This window comes from Salvelinus alpinus, chromosome 7, assembly GCF_045679555.1.
Source record: "Salvelinus alpinus chromosome 7, SLU_Salpinus.1, whole genome shotgun sequence".
In the NCBI taxonomy this organism is placed as follows: domain Eukaryota; kingdom Metazoa; phylum Chordata; class Actinopteri; order Salmoniformes; family Salmonidae; genus Salvelinus; species Salvelinus alpinus.
In genome coordinates this window covers 37,645,673-37,667,966 of record NC_092092.1, presented here as the reverse complement: position 1 = coordinate 37,667,966, position 22,294 = coordinate 37,645,673, and the positions used below count along the sequence as shown (strand labels likewise).

Genomic DNA, 22,294 nt, shown 5'->3' with positions numbered 1-22,294 from the left:
TTCTCTTACATTATGTCAGTCATCAACACCTATTCGTGGTCATATCTTCAACAAAGTGAACTTTGATGGGCCAAGAAGAGCGAAGGATGTTGGTGGGGACTACCCTGTATTGTCTGGATCTAACAAGGTATGTTTGGAGTCCACGATGAATGTAGTCTGCTGAGCAGGCACTGGTCTGGTCTGGTCTAGTCTGGTTGACTGGGCTCGCCTGATCCGGAAGGAACTTCCACCCACGGTTGACCTCTTCCTCGATCCTCCACTACGCCCCGGCTGGGTTGTCTGAGACTGGGTGGTAGCAGTCTGATCCACATTACGTGGGTCCTTCTGACTTCCAGGACGTGCAGCGTTATGCAGTCGGCTTGAAATTTGAAGCACATGCTCACACTACTACACACCTACATATTGTAGTGACCTTAACCAAACACCTAGCGACCTCATCAAGAGGGTCGGACCTCTTGGCGTCACAGTTAAGTACCCCTCATATTTTATACAATGTACACATCCTGATTCACATATTGTCACCAGTTTGTCATCGCCACTAGATGGTACTGTGCACAAGAAAGACTGGCTTCATTAGCAGGCTTCTCGCCTTCTGCTACCGGTATACAGTTTTCGGTTGTAGGCATATTCCTTCAAATGAGACAGTCAGCTAATATTTTAAGTGTTCCCTGGAGATAAACGCATAAGGAACCCGTAATGGTCCGATTTTGTCATCTATTCAAAACAGTGTTTGGATTTTTCCATGACCATGTTCACCATTTACGTCGTATGAGGCTGATGGACGATGAATGAACGGGTTCCCAGTAGCAATATGGGGTGAATGTTATTGCTATCATCAGGCGTCTGCAGGGTTCAGAACCTCACTCCTTCCTCTGGTTTCTCCGTGTGTGAGTGAGTCAATGTTATGGAACTGGCCTGAGGACAGGATAGGAGGTGGTCAGCCAAGGACGTCTGTGGCGTCTGCTGGCCCCAGATCTGCTCGCTTGGCTCCTTCCACTCATCTTACTGTCACACATAAAATCATAATGTCACTTCACAGCCCCACAAGTACTCCAACAGACAGTATTTGACCCTGACGTTAGAGATCATTCAGATATCTTTGAGAGATGCTTGAGTAATCCTCGCCTATACGGTTATAACATACAGACATTTTAGATTTTTTAATTTGACCTTTATTTAACCAGCTAGGGAGTATACCTGGATGATGAGCATCTGAGCAATAAGACTGGAAATAACTGAAGTAGTGGGCAAAGCCACAGAAAGCACACTACATGACCAAAAGTATGTGGACACCTGCTCGTCGAACATCTCATTCCAAAATCATGGGCATTAATATGGAGTTGGTCCCCACTTCGCTGCACTCTTCTGGGAAGGCTTTCCACTAGATGTTGTAACATTGCTGCGGGGACTTGCTTCCATTCAGCCACAAGAGCGTTAGAGAGGTCGGGCACTGATGTTGGGCGATTAGGCCTGGCTCGCAGTCGGCGTTCCAATTCATCCCAAAGGTGTTCAATGGAATTGAGGTCAGGGCTCTGTGCAGGCCAATCAAGTTCTTCCACACTGATCTCGACATCTCCTGGCATCCGCCAAACCCAGATTCGTCCGTCGACTGCCAGATGGTGAAGCGTGATTCATCACTCCAGAGAACGCGTTTCCACTGCTCCAGAGTCCAATGGCGGCGAGCTTTACACCACTCCAGCCGACGCTTGACATTGCGCATGGCGATCTTAGGCTTGTGTGCGGCTGCTCAGCCATGGAAACACATTCTTGTGCTGACGTTGCTTTCAGAGGCAGTTTGGAACTCGGTAGTGAGTGTTGCAACCTAGGACACTGACGATTTTTACGCGCTACGCGCTTCAGCACTCGATGGTCCCGCTCTATGAGCATGTGTGGGCCGACCTCTTTGTGGCTGAGTTATTGTTGCTCTTAGAAGTTTCCACTTCCCAGCACTTACAGTTGACTGGGGCAGTTTTAGCAGGGCCGAAATTTGAGGAACTGACTTGTTGGAAAGGTGGCATCCTGTGACATTGAAAGTCAATGAGCTCTTCAGTAAAGCCATTCTATTGCCAATGTTTGTCTATGGAGATTTTATACACCTGTCAGCAACGGGTGTGGCTGAAATAGCCGAATCCACTAATTTGAAGGTGTCCACATACTTCAAATCAAATCATAGATAATAACGAGTAGCAGCAGTGTACAAAACGGAGGGGGGTTCAACGTAAATAGTCCGGTGGGGATTTTATTAATTGTTCAGCCGTCTTATGGCTTGGAGGTAGAAGCTGTTGTGCCTTTTGGTCCTAGACTTGGCGCTCCGGTATCGCTTGCCGTGTGGTAGCAGAGAAAACAGTCTATAACTTGGGTGACTGGAGTCTCTTAACAATTTTTGTATATACTTATTTTATTCGGATTTCTCAGGGGGTGCTGCAGCAATCTCAGCACCCCTATTTCTCACGGCTATGGTAGTGGGTGTAGAATTGACAAAGATAAACTCAGCTTGCTTAGAACCAGCACTCTATGAAGAGCACGTCATCAATCTTCTCCATTTCATTCCAGGACGAGCTAATCTTTCCGTGCTCCTCACTGGTGTCATGTCTCCATGTTTTTGGTCATCCTCTCTTCCTTTACCTTCTTTCAATAGAAGAAAGGAAGTGAAACATTTTCTTTCTTTTCATGCGAATACACCACAAGAGGATGTCAATAATCAATACACTAAATTAATCCCCCAAAAGGTGGCAGTGTGACCCAAATCAATTTCCTGAACTCGTACTGGGTGTGGGGTGAGCCCAGGCAAAGTATTGAACTTTAAACGGATCACCAAAAAAACAACAGTACAAACATTTAAACTAATAAAATGTATTTAGGTTTTTATTCATTTACAGTGGCCAGATGGCTTCAAGATCAAATTAATACAGAGAGATTTATTTTTCCAATAATTTTATTTGACAGTTAAAAATAAGGTTGAAAATGAAATCAGCTTATAAATGTACACGTCACTTGTAAAACAAGTCATAGGCATATTTAATTAGCAGAAATCTCCTAATAAATCACGTATTTTTTCAAAATGACTAAATATACAGATCTTTATACGGCTATATCCTCATTGACATCATCAAAAGCGCAATTAGCATGTTTCTGCTTTGAGCTGTGGAGGAAGGGCGTGCCTCTCGATTCACCCCGGTGAAAAACGCTTCATTAAAATGCAATGGCTTCTTAGTATCGGAGGTTCGAGAGGAAAACAAAGCAGTCTACATTGTGTCCTTTAGTAGTCCACAAAATAAACCCAAATAAATATCTGTGGCCATATGGCTTTTTACCTGCTTGCTTTAGTCCACTGTATAATTGAGTCCACCTGTGTACCATAACTAAATACGATGACTATGGACACTACAGAAAGACACAAATTAAACTCCTGACCTGAACCCCAAATGATCAAACGTGTATTAGGCATATAGTACATACAAATATACTCGCACGTTCTTACTAAAACCCGAAAACATAGTGTCTGATTAATTGTCTGCATAAGGGATCATTCCTAGACAGTTGTTGAAAATGTCCAACTGCAGTGATGGGAGGTTCACAGGTCTCAGAAGTAACAAAGAAGTCTCTTTATTCCTCGCTCCCCTGGCCTGGATCGAACCACGGCCCTTGTGTGATGTCAATGCTCTGTGGTATCAGATTTGTCCTTACTGGCAGTATCGAGCAGATCCCTCACATTGATTACAGTGAGGTTTATATTTTTATGCTGTCTCGTGTAGGGATTGTACCTTGATGTTAAACCGGCGTATCTTGTTGCAGCTCTCATACGGCTACAAAATGACCATAGTTGAAGCCAACATTTGAGCCACATTCGGAGAAAAGCGTAACAACCCAGCTAACAGAACACGGTTCGCGATTGTAAAAAGAGGCTCTATTGCAAAGGTAGGTCTTAGGAGCCCAAATGATGTGCTAACCTCAGGGGCCGAAGCCAATTCACAGAAAGTACATGATTATCATAGTCATGCCATTAAAAGAAAGATGTTGCCATTTGAAATACTTTTCAAGAAGGGGCAACATTTCAAACAGAGACAAAAGCAATATGAAACTCTGGACAAGGTCAAAGAAAGTTGATTGTTCAATGACAAAGCAATCTGAACATAGCAGGCTCCTACGTGAAGTTCTGTGTTTGAGAACGTTTACAATAGTCATAGCTAATGCTACATATGAAATGTGGGACGAATCAAGGTCTAGTCTGTATTGCACATAAATACATCGTTAAGTTCAGAGAAATGCTTATTCAAGTTTGCATAAAATGTTCAATATATTCCCAGCACGGTATGAAATCAACTGTTGAAGCTAAATGGATGACGTTCAAATGATGCCCGTGCAGACAAAAATAAAAACCTAAAATGATTGCGTAACCACGATGACAATAGCACGGTACAGGTCTTTCCATCTCCAGCTTAACCGTCCACCAACAAGTACGGTGTTCTATGTTTTGATTTTTTTAGGCCACATTAAGGCTAGAGGGGAATTGAACTTCACTACCGTCTGGTTTGCTTCTTCGCGATCTGGCCTGCAGTCAAATGAGTGAGCAGCAGCAGCAGCAGTTTGTTGGGAACCCTCCTGCAAAGACATCCTCGCCCCTCTATCATCCCCACAGAGCAGTTAAAAGATAAGACGCTTCTAACCCCTCATACAGGGTCAGATAGTTTTCATCCTCCCTAATGGTTAAGGTTAGGATTGGGGGTCTGGTGGTTAAGGGAAACAACTCCTACCCTCTTGCCATCCCCGTGGCAGCCCAGGCTCAGAGACATACTGGGGCAGCTACTGCTCAGAGTCAGCTTGGCCTGTCTTTTGTTTGTGTGGGAGGAAGGGGATGGATTACGGTCTGTGTGCTGAATGGACTAAGCTCTGGTCAGCTAACTTTACGCTGGGTTGGCTGGCTGGGGCTCAGAATCCGCTTCGACAGCCGGATACAAGGGGATCCAAAATTAGCTTGACCACCCTGCTAGTGAAGCCTCAGGTTATGGGGGGAGGGAGGGGGGCCCCAAAAGTGCTTAGAGGGATAGAGAGCGAGGTAGAAAAGCAAAAGGACAGATATGAAGGAGAAAGGAGCACCTCGGGGTCAGTGAGGTGCCACCTGAGACAGACAAGCACATTTTGTACACTTCCATGAGTGTACAAAACATTGGGAACACCTGCTGTTTCCATGAGACTGACCAGGCGAAAACTATGATCCCTTATTGACGTCACTTGTTAAATCCAGTTCAAAATCCGTGTAGATGAGGAGACAGGTTGGAGGGAGAGAAGACCGTTTAAAAGAAGGATTTTTTTAAAGCCTTGAGACATGGATTGGATTCGCGTATCATTCAGAAGTTGAATGTGCAAGACAAAAGATTTAAGTGCCTTTGAACGGGGTACGGTAGTAGGTGCCAGGCGCTCCGGTTTGAGTGTGTCAAGAACTGCGATGCTAGGTTTTTCCACGCTCAACAGTTTCCTGTGTGTATCAAGAATATTCTACCACCCAAAGGACATTCAACCAATTTGACACAACTGTGGGAAGCATTGGAGTCAACATGGGCCGGCATTCCTGTGGAACGCTTTAAACAACTTGTAGAGGCCATGTCCTGACGAATTGAGGCTGCAAAAGGGGGGGGGTGCAACTAAATATTAGGAAGGTGTTCCTACTGTTTTGTACACTCAATGTATACTAAAAACAGAGGCATACGCTTCACATTTCACCTCGGGGTTGTTATGTGGCACAGCATGAGGGCGGGGCTCTAATCATAGTCACTTTACAGTACATACAACAACAACAAAAATAGGTGTGGGGGACAACACGTGGAAAACAGCCATGAAAACACCACAGTCAACTTGAACTTCAACAACTGACAAGACAAATGATCGAAAAAGGCAGCAGTATACTTCGGATTTTTATAGATCTATGAAAAGATTATTCCTGAATCTAGAGACAGAAGACTTCAGCAGTAAAACTAGAGTTTTCCCCCTAGGATTTTGTTTCGCTTTCTTCCTTGAAGGCACACAAACTACTACGCAAGTATAATCAAGTGTGCAAAAAAAGCGTATTAAAAGAATAGGAAAAATTGTTTGTATTTCACTTGAGGGAGGATCATGGTAGGAATCTATGACAGGGGGGGGCGATATGTGCTTTACAACCGATCCAAATTACTCTGCGATTTATATTGGCACTTAGTTACCGTTAGTGCAGGCGCAGACCCCTTGCACATGCCATGCAGTTCACACCTGCAGTGTCTCACATCTGGGGGGGGGGCAATTCTGCTGTGATTTGGGTTGGGTCATTTTTGCAGGGGGAGGGGGGTAGAGGTCTCAGTGGACAGTGTGACCCCAGAGTTAGTGTGGTGAGTGACACAGAACACCCTTCTCAGAGTGAGTGGTCTGGCTAGATCAATCAAATCGACCAACCAACCCTCCCACATTGAAGTGACGCATTCAAAAATATATATCACACTCTTTAATGGTAGACATCGAAAAGCAGCACTTTGGAGTCTCTCCCTTCTGTTACTCATCTCTTATAATTCCCCAAATCACCTCTCCGTTGTAAAGAGCAGCGGTAAAGCCATTATCCAGGGTTCCTCTTATCCAGTCCGGTCTCTCCATCACGCCTCCTCTTCACTCCTACTCTCATCTGGGACCTAGTTAATGGGGGCTTGCGGGTTGACGATGACCTGGATGACAAAGTCCTTCTGGATCTTGGTGTCCTGCAGGCGGGTCTTGTCCGTGAGCAGCTTGCCCGAGAAGAACCAGCGCTGGTGGGCCGTGTCGATGTCCTCCTGGGCCTGCAGCTGCTTCTTCAGCTGCCCGATGGGGTCGGCCATGCTGGCGCTAAGGCGCAGGTCCTTGCCCGTGGAAAGGCGCACCTTGAGCTGGAACTCCTTCTTGGGGGCAGTGGTGGGCTCGGGGTTGTCACTGGGGTCCTCGTCGCTGCGCTCGGAGATCAGGTTGACCGGAGGGGCCAGGCAGTAGACGGGCAGCTGGTAGCAGCTACCTAGCTCGTCATAACACTCTGTCAGGGACCCTGGAACACACAAAGGTAAAACATGTTTGGGTTGTTAAATGTGTTATTGCACAGAAAGTTGTCTTGACTCAGGCATGAATCAAAGAAACAGATTTTATTATCAGGTTAATAGTTGTCCAATCAGAGCATGGTGTAATATCGCCATTGTTCCAAACCAAATGTACTGACAGTCTATTCAGGTTTCAAAATGTGCCCCCAGGGACGATAGCTTCCCCCATAACACAGTTCTGCAGTGTAATGCTAGCTCCTTCAACATGGCATGAACCAGGTCTCGTCTGTCTGTGGTCCTCACCGTGAGGCAGTGTGATGCTGGCTCCATCCACTATGGCCTGGGCCAGCTCGTGGTCGTTGCACTCCAGGGCCACAGTGGCCGCCTTCAGGGCGTCCCATATCTCCTTGCGTCCCTCGAAGGCCGGGGCCGTGTCCCAGAACTCATCCCTCTTACTGCGGAGCTGGCCCTCCGTCATGGGGTAGTCACTCTTCCACTTGGGCTTGTCCTTCTTGAGGGGCTCATTGCGACCTGCAGGGAGGAATCAACAGATGTTTTTTCTAGTATCAACCTATAGACCATGTGCCACAATACTGTTACACAGTTTGCATTGAAACAAGTACGGTTTTAGTCACATGCCTAGGTAATATACAGTACTGTATACTGGGTTACTCCCATATAGGCTTGGGTGGTATACAGTATACACTGGGTGGGGGGTCCTTGTGTGCACTGACGGTAATACCATATACCCCGATATGGTACAGGAACAATATGAAAATCTGCATAGTGCCCAACCCTAGTGCCGATACCCATTATAGCCTGCCTATACATTACCAGGGTTTGTTCTGGATCAAAAGCGGCTTAGGTGGTGGGCGTGGCAGGGGGCACGGCTAAATGTTCACACACACACCACATCTTGGCGGCGTAGCATTTTTAAAACCAATTTCCAGCAATTCCACAAATTTCCCCATGGAGCTAAGAGAAATGACCTTGAATTCTATGCATTTTGCCACGGCTAATGCAGTGTTGTTTTGCTCAAACAAGCTATTCTCCTTGACCGTCTAGCTTTTATTTTGGTGATTGTAACATGCTCACCACACCTCTCGCGTTACTTCGCGGCATTGCCAAAATAAATGTACACATATATTGTTATTCAATCATTTCATCCAAACCGCTCACACGCGTCAACGAGCGCCTGGGCACTAAAATAGAAGTTGGTTCTAATTTTGATGCTTGACGCACTGCAAGTCCCGCCTCTCCCATCTCCTCATTGGTTTTTGGGAGCATATATCCATGTGGGTGATTGAAAGCTGAACTGAGGTTAACACACCAGTCCAGTTTGAGGTGGTAATGCACCTTAGAAAGTTGGTTGCCAACCGCCATAAAGTCCACAGAAGGAGGAGGGATTACTAGAAACTAACAAGGTTTACCTTTTTATCTGTGGATTAATTGTCAGAGTAGAGGACCGTGTGCATTTCAGGTAAAATAACAACCCAATGTTTATATCCCAGAACAAATTAGCTACCAACAGCAAGCTAGTTATCTAAATTGCCATGAGTGGTTTCATGCATTTCAACCTGTCCCAAAGTAATATAGTTGGTTCAGAGTTTGCTTCGACATTTCAACCTGCGTGTCCCGATGGCGTCTGGTGTGGCTGGACAAAATCAAAATACGTGCCATGGCGCACACAGTCTAGTCAGCATGTTAATTCTCAAATATTAGAATAAAAATATAGATTTTTTTTTTTACATGATCTGTTTTAGTCATTTAAGTTTACAATGAAAGAGTTTTTCCACCCCAAATGTTGTTGAATTTACATGCTTTCAATGGCAGAAAAATCTGGTTACACAATACAGGCAAAAACGTATTCTCCAATAGAAATCCCAGCTCACACTTGTAGGCAATGTCATGGCGACGTTAGCTAGCTAAACTCATGTGCAGAAACACGTCATCGGGTCTATCAAAGGCACTCCTTCGATATAAAGTTGTTTTCGACAAAAACAACGTGTCAGTTTGTAACTTTCACGAGGTTGGAGTAATAACATGTTCAACCACTTAAGACATTGGCTCGAATCCAGGTTGTGCCTTTAAGAAGAATGTCACTGACTTCTCAAACCCCAAACCCAGGCCTGGTCTGCTTAGTATGTTTTGCAAGAGTTCCCGGAAGTCTCGCGATGTTGCCCCTCTGGGTTTACAATCTCTGTGGTTAAGTTGCACATCGCTTTCAACGACTCACAAAGTTAGATCCTAGACATGTCCAAGGAATCCACGTAATAAACATGTTAACATCTAGGTATGGGGGCATGGTGTACTTTGCACATCGCTGGCTATATAATCTAGCACCTGATAGGGAATGTTCTCTGCATAGTGCATTCGGAAAGTGTTCAGAAAAAGTGTCCTTCACTTTTTCCAAATGTTGTTACCTTACAGCATTCTAAAATTGATTAAACTAATGTTTTTCCTCATTAATCTACACACTATACCCCATAATGACAAGGTGAAAACAGAACGAACCTAAGCACACAGCAAATACAACGCAGAAGTGGCTTCGGAACAAGTCTGAATGTCCTTGAATGGCCCAGCCAGAGCCCGGACTTGAACCCGATCTAACATCTCTGGAGAGATCTGAAAATAGCTGTGCAGCGACGCTCCCCATCCAACCTAACAGATATTAAGAGGATCTGTAGAGAAGAATGGGAAAAACTACCCAAAAACCGGTGTGCCCAAGCTTGTAGCGTCATACCCAACAAGACTCGAGGCTATAATCGCGGTCATTGTAAATAAGAATTTGTTCTTAACTGATTTGCCTAGTTAAATACAAGGTTAAACAAAATAAAAATACCAAAAAATAAATATATATAAAAAAAGGGAAAAACAATTTAATCAATTTTAGAACAGGGCTGTAACGTAACAAAATGTTAAATAAAAGGTGAAACAAAATAAAAATACCCCAAAAATATATATATAAAAAAAGGGAAAAGCGATTTAATCAATTTTAGAACAGGGCTGTAACGTAACAAAATGTTAAATAAAAGGTGAAACAAAATAAAAATACCCCAAAAATATATATATAAAAAAAGGGAAAAGCGATTTAATCAATTTTAGAACAGGGCTGTAACGTAACAAAATGTGGAAAAAGTCACAGGGTCTGAATACTTTCCAAATGAACTGCATGTCTGGCCTAATGATTTGATAAAGCAGCCATTCATATTTATACAAAAAACGTTCGAGTTTCGATGCAAGGTGAATAATAACCTAGTAAAATAATGTTTGAGGGGGGGCTTAGACAATGGGGGGGGGGGGGGGGCATTACTATGTGCAAAGATAGAGCAAAAAATGTTGTGGCGTCAATGCCTGGTATATCATGACATTATAATAGGATATTCAATAGCCTCCGTACAACAAGGTCATAAACCATATTGCTGCGTGTACCAGACACATGAAAAGGCTGGAGTCCTTAAAACTGCCCTACAAAGACACTCAGGAAGCTGATAGACATGACCTTGCTCTGGCTATGCCACAGCCTGCCTTGGCAGCGTTAGATATTCCACAAGGACTAATACACCTCTAATCCATTCCTCATCAACATTATAACAAAGTCCTCCCCTCTCTGCCAGAATCAGGGCAGCAAGGTGGGCCATAAAACATCTTCTGCACATCTACCATTCCGGTGTTTAATTGCTATATTGTAAATTTACTTCGCCACCATGGCCTATTTATTGCCTTACCTCTCCCTTATCCTATCTCTTTTGCACACACTGAAAATAGACTTTATCTACTGTATGTTTTGTTTATTCCATGTGTAACTCTGTGTTGTTGTATGTGTCGAACTGCTTTGCTTTATCTTGGCCAGGTCGCAGTTGTAAATGAGAACTTGTTCTCAACTAGCCTACCTGGTTAAATAAAAGGTGAAAAAAAAGGTGAGAAAAAAAGACCAGAGCGATCTAAAACTCTGCACATTTGCATGAGAGACCAAAGGAGGCATTCCGAGCATACAGTGGAGTCGTTTGGACAATAACAGACTGCCGGAATATTTCCCTTTCTGTGCCATTCCCGGTCCAGATATTGTTTGGCACCCTCGGTCTTGCACTGGGTACACAAAGTATGGGAGTTGTGCATTCCTATTCCCCAAACGTCTCGCTTGGCACTGACATAACAGTTAACAAGACATTAACGGAGTGTTAGGGCCTGCCCGTCTGGAGAATCTCTCTCTACATTGCCAGTGACGCCCCCCCCCCCCCCCCAATCAATGTTTATAATTAGAGCATGCAGACAGTACTACACACGTGCATCTGAAACATCAGCCATGCTTACCATTGGATTAGCACTGCACACACCTATCGGGGCAGCCTTGCCGGGAAAACACTTTTCAGCACCAGGCTGGCCCGGCATACAGAGCTTCTAAAGTGCATCCTGTCTCGGTCTCTAACGCATAACCTAAAGGAGAGACGGCTTAATTGGACTCTGGCAGACAGCTGACAAGTAGCTCTCAGAATGGCATAGAGAGGAGGGTCCCGGTCTCCCAGGACATTGCGCCAAACTGAGCAGCTGAGTTTGAGTCGGCACCGGAGCGTGACTTCGGCACAGACTGTCGCAGGTACTAAACATGCCTAACCCAGGTTAGCTTGCAACCGAGCGAGCATTTAAACAGGTTCAAAGAAGGGAGAATACAGAGCTGGCGATTGTGGTCCTAAAATGACCAGCTAGAGGTCTTGCTGGTTTTCATTGTCAAGTAGGCGAACCAAGAGCAGCAAGGAGGGGCAACAAAGACAGTTGCCAAGTATCTAAAAGGTTGTCTTTCCTCCAAACAAATTATTTATAGTGCAGGCAGCTTACACGGAGTAACTCAATCGGGAAGACACACTGTAGGATTTTGTAGGGCGTGTAACGTTGGGTCTTTCTACTAGCACTCAGGCAGAGTGGTGGACAAGTCTACAAGAGCTGTTGGATTAGGCAGCACACAGGACCAAGACACACAGCTGGGTGTGTAACACTATGATGTCGTAAGGGACACGATACATGTTCAACTCAACATACAGGTTAAGTCTTGGGAAAAAAGGACCAGAAGACTTACGAGCCTTCAGAAAGTATTTACGCCCCCTTGACTTTTTCCACAATTTGTTGTGCTACATCCTGAATTTAACATGGGATCAAATTGAGATTTTTGGTCACTGGGCTACACATGTCAAAGTGGAGTCAATAAGTATTATGGCAAGCCTAAACAAGTTCAGGAGTAACAATGTGCTTAACAAGCCACGAGTTGAATGGCTGTGATAGGAGGAAACTGAAGATGGAGAAACAGCATTGCAGGCACAACACAATACTAAGCTAATTGACAGAGTGAAAAGGAAGCCTGTACAGAATTAAAAAATATATTCCAAAACATGCATCCTGTTTGCAACAAGGCACTAAAGTATACTGAAAAGAAAATGTGGCAAAGCAATTAACTTTGTCCTGAATACAAAGTGTTATGTTTGGGGCAAATCCAATACATTACCGAGTACTACTTGTCATATTTTCAAGCATAGTGGTGGCTGCACATTGGAAGCTGCGTACGCGTGCTTCTCCCCTCAGACTGCCATGCAGAAGAAATATTAACCAGCGCAGAGAAGCACGAGACTGAACTCAACGTAGTTTTCCCCTTTAGTTACCAACATCAACATTTCGCTCTACTGTGGGAATTGTGCTCGAATCAATGCAATATTAGCCACTTTCAATGTAACATACCGAAAAACAAAAATTAACTATGCAAGAGTATGCTAAACTAACGGTGCAAGAGATTCTTGTAGACAGAGCACATTGGAGTAGGATTCTATTGCATTGACAGGCATGTACTCTACACAGACCGGTATGCCATAACCAATCAGAGCTGCAGTAGGCCTATATGCAAATAGCCATTTCTATATATGGATCTGTGCAGTTCACTCTGAACTGGACTGTGTTTACAGCATGAGTGGTTGCGAGTTCATGCACATGTTTTGAGATCAAAGCGACAGCTGCATGTAGCAACCTGTGCACATTTGATAATTTTCTTTGCTAGTTAGTGAGTTATTATCCCAGTTATAGCTCATTTCTAGTTAATGGGGCAGTGGTTGCTTCCTACAAGAGCACAAAATGTGTGCATTTCTAGCTCTTTAAAAAGCAAGTCAGGTAAAGAGCTATTTCTTTAATGTCTTAAAGGGGCAGTGTATTTTGAGACGGTCTTGAATTAGGTAAGTGGCCAATAGGCAGAGGGTAGCACAATTATTCTGATTGTGTAATAATGGTACGGGAATAATGCATTTTATTTTGTAAAATGGTTTCTTGCATCAAACATTTTCAGTCACCTTGTCTGAAGGACACGTGGATAAACAGGTTGTCAGGCCCTGCATGCTTGTTGTGTGTTTTTCCCCCTCTATAGTCTCATGGAATGTAGACCTACATTGAACAACACACATTTACTGGTACTGTTGCCTGAATGATAGAACAGCTATTTCCATGTTAAAATGTTATGGGATGCATTTTTCTCCATTGTTTTTGATGGTAGGCCACACCGGAAGGCCTACAGTAGCCTACTTGGCCACTGTTAAAAGTGTAACTTAAAGCGGGTACAGCCTCAGCAGTCACAGTAAACACACGCCTGAAGTTGCACAGAATTCTGCTCTCAGCAGACCTGAAATTTGCTCAGTGCAGATTTTTTTTCTGAGGGAACATTAGTTATGGGTATGCTTGTAATCATTAAGGAATGGAGTTTTTCCAGGATAAAAAGAAAGAAAGCTAAGCAAGTGAAAAATCCTAGAGGAAAAAAAACGTGTTCAGTCTACTTTCCATCAGACACTGGGAGATTTCCGCAGGATAATAAACTAAAACACAAGGACAAATCTACACGAGTTGCTTACCCAGAAGACAGGGAAAGTCCCTGAGTGGCCGAGTTACAGTTTTGACTTCAATCTGCTTGAAAATGTACGGCAAGACTGGAAAATGGTTGTCTAGCAATGATAAACAACCAACTTGACAGCGCTTGAAGAACTTACAAAATATTATACAATCCAGGTGTGCAAAGCTCTTAGAGACTTACCCAGAACGACGCACAGCTGTAACCGCCGCCAAAGGTGATTCTAACATGTCTAACATAATATTCTAACTCAGGGGTGTGAATGAGATATTTAATCTTCAATAAATAGGCAAACATTTCAAAAATCATGTTTTCACTTTGTCATTATGGGGTATTGTGTATAGATGGGTGAGGTAAGAAAAAAAACATTTAATCCATTCTGAATTCAGGCTGTAACAACAAAATGTGGAACAAGTTAAGAGGTTTGAAAACTTTCTGAAGCCACTGAAGCCTAGACTAGGCCTCTGGAAAAAGTCTATAGACTAGGCTAATGTGTAGTCCTGATTACCAGTTAACAGATTTGGCAACACAATCTAGCAAATAGTCCAGAAATGTTTACGGCCCATTTGCAGGTGTGCAGATGGGAGCATTTCCTCTGGCCACCCATCGTGAATCAGTGTTGCCAAAGCATTGGAGACACATTACAGCCACATGACGCAATAGCAGGGTGTGCTCCTCATGTGGTGCTTGTAAAAGTTGTTAAATGGGTTGAGGTTATGAAGGGGCAGATAACGCCTCACTTGGGTGTTGGTGAAAAGCATTTTACAGACATGATTGCATTACAGAACATAACTTTTCATATCGTTTCAGGACACGAAGAAATAGCCCACTGCTACAGCCTGTTAAAAAGCATGATCTTGGGTGCAAATTAATAAGTTACAATCATAGCTCCTCCCCTCCCCTGATACTACTAAATACAGGGTGGATTTCCTACAGCCTGCTTTCACCTCTGCAATGTCAACATTGAAGTAGGCCAATTTCAGCCCTGAACCAACAGAGCTGAAAAGCACATCCGCAAGACTAGGAAGTATCCCTTTCACATACAGTAGTGCCATGTAGGAATAAATTATATGAAAGTCAAAACTAGGCTTGGGCCAAGACCGATTTACTGTGGAGTCGTTCCATGATTTTTCAGCAAGCTATGACACCGATTGTTCTGAAATTGTTGTTAGAAACAGTTAAGATTGGCATTACTGAAACATTTTGTTGAAATGTAATTAGATATGAGGAATTACACTAATTGATTGCACCCAGTGGCCATTTTAAAAATGTATAGGACTCAGATAATATTCAATAAATATAGTACCCAACAGCCGGTTTGTACCAAACTATACCCTACTAATGAGTAAGACAAGAGGAATCCCAAATAAGTTGTCAAAAGCAACCCAAGAACCCCCGCCCCCCTCACACACACTCATGCAAATCCTACCCCAACAACAAGTGTCAATTATCTATTCTTGACCAGTAGTATGAAGCTGCGGCTTGGAGTATTGCTTCTCCATAATATGTAATGTATACCTGGGGGGGGGGGACACCTCCAGATTCCCCTTTGTTCAGAGAAATGTGTATTCAAAGTTGCTTGCATTATTTACCATGGCACACTGCACGGCATATTTCACATGGCACACTGCATGACGGCCTGGTGCACATCCCGGTGGAACAGTCATTGTAAGGGACATGAAGTGACTTATTACCGGCCTGGGGGCACCTCTACTCTACCTGCATCGAGCACTCACTGCTCCAAAGGGCTCTACAAGTCATTGTTGGTTCTTCAGTCAGCTATATAGAATAGATCCACAGATCTGGTGTATGACAATACACTAACAAAGTCTGCAATGGCACATTGTGACAGTCCCACAGTCGAGTGCAAGACTATTTTCAAAACTGGGCTGAGGTGATGATCGGTCCAAAAGGTTTAGGTGGCAGAGGGATCTTCCTGCTTTCCGTGTCCCTTGGAAGTTTCCAATTTGTGTTTCATTACACCTAGACTATTTGTAGCCTGTAGCTTAAAAATCGCTGTACAAATTTACATCTAAAGTGCAGCTATCTATATTGCATCAGTCACTTAAAAAGACAACTAGCTATAAAAACGGTGAAACATGGCAATCTGCCACTATTTTTGCCTTCTGCAGAAAATTATCTTTGAAACTTAGCGAGGTAATGGACTTGAGCATCGCACATTGAAACATTGTTGGTAAAGAGAGTCACCTCAAACACAAAGTCCCCTATAACTCCTTTGTATTATTGACACTAAATGAGTTTCACGTTTTATTAGGCGTATGTACAGGATACAGATGGTATACACCAGCCAACGAAATGCTTACTTCTAGGTTCCTTCGACAACGCAACAAATATAAGATAAGAATACGAGCTTAAAGTAAATGTCTCAGTAGAATAGAACACATTTTAGCATACGCATAATACAGGAAGGCACAAATTATAGTACAACATTTACACGTATGGTGGATTCTTTTAGACGACAATGAGGCCATTTACATCCCCAGAGCCAGATAAACTCGTGGATAACATTGGTGTCTCTGCAAGCAGTTTGAAGGAAGTCACTAACTAGTGCTAGTTATCATTGGCTCCCAAAAATGCCTCCAACTTCCTTCATACAGGACAGACATAAAAATGGTATCCATGAGTTCATTGGACTCTGGGGAAGTAGATAAAGTGCATCATTAACAAAATCCCGAAGTATCCCTTTAAATGTGTTATGTCAGAGCAAAAGAACACAGCATTAGCCATGGCAAAACGCATAGTATTGCAGGAAATTAGCTTTGAAACGGCAAAAATGTATCTCAAGCCAATGGAGAAATATGTAGAATTGCAGAAAATTGGCTTAAAATTGCCTCCACACCACCAAGGTAAAGGCCTCTAAAATTCTCTGTCAAGTTCAGCCACGCCGAAAGGCCTTTGGCCACCCCCCTACAACGCCAACTACCTAAACCCTTCTTTGAACCCGGAGAAAACCCTGTGTGTGGATGGATGTTTGCGTAAGTGATGCTAAGGTGCAGAGAGTCAGTGCAGGTGGTTGTGATGCGTTTGTGTAACATAAAATGTACTGTATATGCGTGTACGTGAGTGAGTGCATGTGTGCTAAGGTACGAAGAGTCAGTGCAGATGGTCAGTCCAGTTCAAGTGTTCAGCAGTCTGATGGCTTATAGATAGTTTCTACAACAGTTCCTATCCTCCCGACGGTAAGGGAGTTAACAGCTCGTGGCTGGGGTGTGTGGGGAATTGATGCTTTGGGACTTCCTCAGGCACCGTTTCAAGTAGAAACACAGCCCCAGTGACATACTGGATAATCTTCACCACCCGCTGAAGGGCCTTGCAGTCGTGGACGGCGCAATTCCCGTACCAGGCTGTGATGCAACCCATCAGGATTCTCTCGATGGTGCAGCGGTAGTATATGGAGAGGACCCGGGGTGGCATGCCAGATTTCTTCAGCCGCCCTAGGAAGCAGAGGCGCTGTTACACCCTCTTGACAAGAGTGGTGGCGTTGGTCCATGGTCTGTGACGTAGATGCAGAGGAACTTAAAACCTACTGCAGTCCCGTTGATGTGGATCGAGGCGAGTTCCCTCCTCTGCTTCCTGAATTTAACAATCAAGTCTTTTGTTCTGCTGACATTGGAGGAAGAGGTTGCTGTCCCACAATGCCAGTTCTCTTACCTCCTCCCTGTAGACTGACTCGTTGTTGTTGGTTATCAGGCCTACAATCGTGGTTCCTTCAGCAAACCTGGAGTTGGTGTCGTGCAAAGCCACGCAGTCATGGGTGAACAGGGAGTACAGCAGAGGGCAGAGGACACCCCCCTGGGGGGCCCATGTGTTAAGAGTCAGTATGGAGGAAGTGTTGTTGCCAATCCACAGCCTGTGGTCTGCCTTTCAGGAAGTCCTTGGAGGGAACAATAGTGTTGAATGCTGAACTGTAGTCATTGAACAGCATTCTCACATAGGTGTTCATCTTGTCCAGACGTGTTTGGGCCGTGTGAATAGCGATGGAAATGGCATCTTCCGTGGATCTGTTGAAGCAGTAGGCAAATTGGGGTGGATCCAGTGTGCCTGGCATGCTGACCATGACCATCTCTGTTATTATCTATGCAGAGTCACTTTAATAACTCTACCTACATGTACATATTACCTCAACTAACATGTACCCCCTGTATATAGCCTCGCTCTTTAGGTATTTTCTTAAAACTGCATTGTTGGTTAAGTAAACACTTCACTGTAAGGTCTACACCCGTTGTATTCGGCGCATGTGACAAACACTTTATTTTATTTCATGACGACAAGGGTGTATGCACAGGGCGATAGTAATTTGGGCATGTCACCTTGGTTTTCTTGGGAAACGGGATGATGGTGGTCTCCTTGAAGCAAGTGGGGACTACAACCTGGTACAAGGACAGGTTGAAGATGTCTGAGAAGATGCTGGCCTGCCAGCGCACACGCTGGGGACGCAGCAAGGGATGCCATCTGAGCCGGTCGCTTTGTGAGGAAAATTCTGTGAATACTCACTTAAGCCTCGAAGAGCGAAAGCGACTGGTCATCTGGAGGAGTGAGAGCCTTCCTGGAAGGCTCAGTATCGTCTGCCTTAAAGCGAGCATAGAATGTGTTAAGCTTGTCTGGGAGGGAGGCGTCAGTGGGCATCACACAGCTGGATTTGCCTTTGTAGCCTGTTGTCCTTGCCACATGCATGGCGAGTCAGTTGTTGAACATCGATTCAAGTTTGAGTTTGTATTGTCTTTTTGAGTCCTTAAAGGATTTCCAGAGCTCGTACCTGCTTGCCTTGTACGGGTCGCACACCACCGAGTCATCAAAGTTATTTCTGCTGACATTGAATACTGCAGTATGGGCTCATCGTGCTACAGATTGGTCTGTTGATCCAGGGTATATCTGGGATGTTATTGTGGTTACATCAACACATTTCCAAATGAAGCCTGTGACTAGCGATGTACACTGAGTGTACAAAATACAAGGAACACCTACTCTTTCCATGACAGACTGACCAGGTGAATCCAGATGAACGCTATGATTCCTTATTGATGTCACTTGTTAAGTCTACTTCAAAAATCTGTGTAGATGAAGGGGAGGAGACCGGTTTAAGATACATTTTTAAGCTTTGAGACATGGATTGTGCCTTTGAACGGGGTATGGTAGATGCCAGACGCACCAGTTTGAGTGTGTCAACAACTGCAACGCTGCTGGGTTTTTCAGGCTCAACAGTTTCCTGTGTGTATCAAGAAAGGTCTACCACCCAAAGGCCATCCAGCCAACTTGACACAACTGTGGGAAGCATTGGTGTCAACATGGGCCAGCATCCCTTTGGAACGTTTGACACCTTGTAGTCCATGCCGAACAAACTGAGGCTGTTCTGAGGGCAAAGGGGAGTGCAATGCTATTTATTTATTTAACCTTTATTTAACTAGGCAAGTCAGTTAAGAACAAATTCTTATTTACAATGACGGCCTACCAAAAGGCAAAAGACATCCTGCGGGGACGGGGGCTGAGATTAAAAAATGAATAACAAATATAGGACAAAACACACATCCTGACAAGAGAGACAACACTACATAAAGAGAGACCTAAGACAACAACATAGCAAGGCAGCAACACACGACAACACAGCATGGTAGCAACACAACAACATGGTAGCAGCACAAGGTACAAACATTATTGGGCCCAGTCAACAGCACAAAGGTCAAGAAGGTAGAGACAACAATACATCACACAAATCAGCCACAACTGTCAGTAAGAGTGTCCATGATTGAGTCTTTGAATGAAGAGATTGAGATAGAACTGTCCAATTTGAGTGTTTGTTGCTGCTCGTTCCAGTCGCTAGCTGCAGTGAACTGAAAAGAGGAGCGATCCAGGGATGTGTTTACTTTGGGGACCTTTAACAGAAGGTGACTGGCAGAACGGGTGTTGTATGTGGAGGATGAGAGCTGCAGTAGATATCTCAGATAGGCCTCAGGCCTCACTCCCCCCTAAGTTTAAAAAATAAATAAATAAGCATCAACCAGTGGGTCTTGCGATGGGTATACAGAGATGACCAGTTTACAGGAGTAGAGTGCAGTGATGATTCCTATAAGGAGCATTGCTGGCAAATCTGATGACCGAATGGTAAAGAACATCTAGCCGCTCGAGAGCACCCTTACCTGCTGATCTATAAATGATGTGTCCGTAATCTAGCATGGGTAGGATGGTTATCTGAATCAGGGTTAGTTTAGCAGCTGGGGTGAAAGAGGAGCAATTACGATAGAGGAAACCAAGTCTAGATTTAACTTTAGCCTGCAGCTTTGATATGTGCTGAGAGAAGGACAGTGTACCGTCTAGCCATACTCCCAAGTACTTGTATGAGGTGACTACCTGTAGCTCTAAAGTAGTAATCACACCTGTGGGGAGAGGGGCATTCTTCTCACCAAACCACATGACCTTTGTTTTGGAGGTGTTCCAAACAAGGTTAAGGGTAGAGAAAGCTTTGTTGTAGAGCATTTACAAAATCCAGCTGAGTATAAGACTGTATCATCTGCATATAAATGGATGGGATATGCCTGAGATATGTTGTTGATGTAAATTGAGAAGAGCGTGGGGCCTAGGATCGAGCCTTGTAATGTTTGTACCCTCAATGTATATTCCACAACGTTGATGGATGAGTCCCGGGTGGATGAATCTTCGGACATATTCAATCAGTACTCTCAAAACACGTGTATCCTAGTTGTGTTGGTAGCTATTTATACAGCTGGTTGGTAGAGAGATAAGAGGAAGTAACTCATGAAAGTTCCCATTTGTGCCCTGTAAAATGAGGGGGGGGGGGGGATTAACCATTTTTCCTACAGTTTCTTGGTCACAGTCCATAGAGCCCCACAGTGGAGGTGTCATAATACCCATAAAACAGGGAAATGGTTCCCTGACGTTTTGATGACCATGTAACTCTCTCGGACAAGGTGACTTATCAAAATATTGTGTCGATTTTAAAACTTGCACAAGACAGCTTGCAGAATTGTAAATTTAAAGAAATGTTGCCAATTGAATTTAATAATTACTAAATGTAGCTAACACTAGATAGTTAATCCAGAGTTTCTTACCTTTACCTCAATTTGGCAGTCTTGTTCAGATCATCATAGCATTTGTAGTTCATTATGATATACAAATTAGTTGCAAATATGGCTGTCTATTTGTTTTGGGGGGGGGGGGGGGGGAATATATTAACAAGTCACCTTGTCCTAGAGAGATTTAGCAAAACGTCACGCCAGGGTAAGCCGACACGAAGCACAGTCCTTATTTTAACTATGTGTTTCTAAAATCCCCTATGGGAAAAATATATGGTTGAAAAACGATTGGAACCATTTCCTTGTTTGACCGCTAGGTTTTATGGGTTTTAAGACTCATGTGGTACTATTGGGTATGCACTACACTTGAGAACCTAAGGAGAAAATCCTATTGGCCAGTATTATTGCACTGGGCCGGAGAGTTAGTGCATTGTAGTGCCATACCCATGTAATTACTATCTGGTAAACATTTACCATGTAATGTAATGAACTAGGTTTGTATTCGATGCACTCAGACAACCAAGCGAATACTCGTTAACTTACCTCCACGTTTTCGGTGTGTCCTTCCACCGCTCCTGGATGAACCGTGGCCCTGTGTGTCCTCGCGTTCTCTCCCAACACATCCTCCCATGATTTGTATCAGATGGCTAACTATGTCGGGGCCCCATCATTAGCCAACTGCTAGCTGGTTCCAAAATAAATATATACAGATCCACTGTACAAAATTAACGAGGTCAAGTTAATGATCTTGATAGAAGAATCCACAAAGTAACGGAGGTAATGTGCACGCTGGTCGAACAACTAGCTAACAAGCACAGAAGCTAGCTAGCGTGCTAACAAGCTAGATAGTACGCTAGCTATCTCCGTTTTATTATTGTTTGATGTGATCCAACGTTCCAAAATCAGTAGTCACGTGCAGAATGTCTAGCCAGCTAAATTGGATAAATATAATGTCAACAATCATTGATTGCATTATAGTTAAACGCTAGATATTCCTCTATAAATACAAATTTAGACAAGTTCGCTTTCTTTGTAGCCAACAATTAAGCAACTTTCTTACTAGCTAAAACTAGTAAGCAGAATTTTATGCACTAGCGACCGGGTAAATATTCTAAACATATAGCTAACTAACTTCGATAAAACAATTGATTGTGGATAAGGAGAATTTCCAACCCTTCTAATTTTTGTCAGCCTGGTTTTAAATCCCCCTTCCCTTTCTGGTGCAGATAGAAACACTAACTGTTTACGCCTGCGCGTTCTCAGGGGGTCAAATTATGGCACGTTACGAATACAGGGAGCAGCTTTCGAACGATGGAACGTTTTTTTAAAACGTTATTTTATGTTTC

At 43.8% G+C, this 22,294-nt stretch overlaps 1 protein-coding gene across 1 annotated transcript; it reads right to left on the bottom strand.

Annotated features, from left to right (window-relative positions):
* Nucleotides 1-2,917: 2,917 nt before the first annotated feature.
* Nucleotides 2,918-22,201, bottom strand: LOC139580956 (ubiquitin domain-containing protein 1). Its single transcript, XM_071410177.1, has 3 exons — nt 21,492-22,201; nt 7,329-7,556; nt 2,918-7,036 (listed from the first exon to the last, which is right to left on the bottom strand). Exons 1-3 carry the CDS (start codon nt 21,577-21,579, stop codon nt 6,654-6,656), a joined length of 699 nt encoding a protein of 232 aa, XP_071266278.1. The 5' UTR covers nt 21,580-22,201; the 3' UTR covers nt 2,918-6,653.
* Between the last annotated feature and the right edge of the window lie 93 nt (nt 22,202-22,294).

Excerpts from the sequence above, each read along its gene's own strand:
- LOC139580956 (XM_071410177.1), bottom strand. The coding sequence starts at position 21,579 with ATGGGAGGATGTGTTGGGAGAGAACGCGAGGACACACAGGGCCACGGT. Across the intron at positions 7,557-21,491 it reads GACACACCGAAAACGTGGAG|GTCGCAATGAGCCCCTCAAG; the intron begins GTAAGTTAACGA and ends TCCTCCCTGCAG. Across the intron at positions 7,037-7,328 it reads CAGCATCACACTGCCTCACG|GGTCCCTGACAGAGTGTTAT; the intron begins GTGAGGACCACA and ends TGTGTGTTCCAG.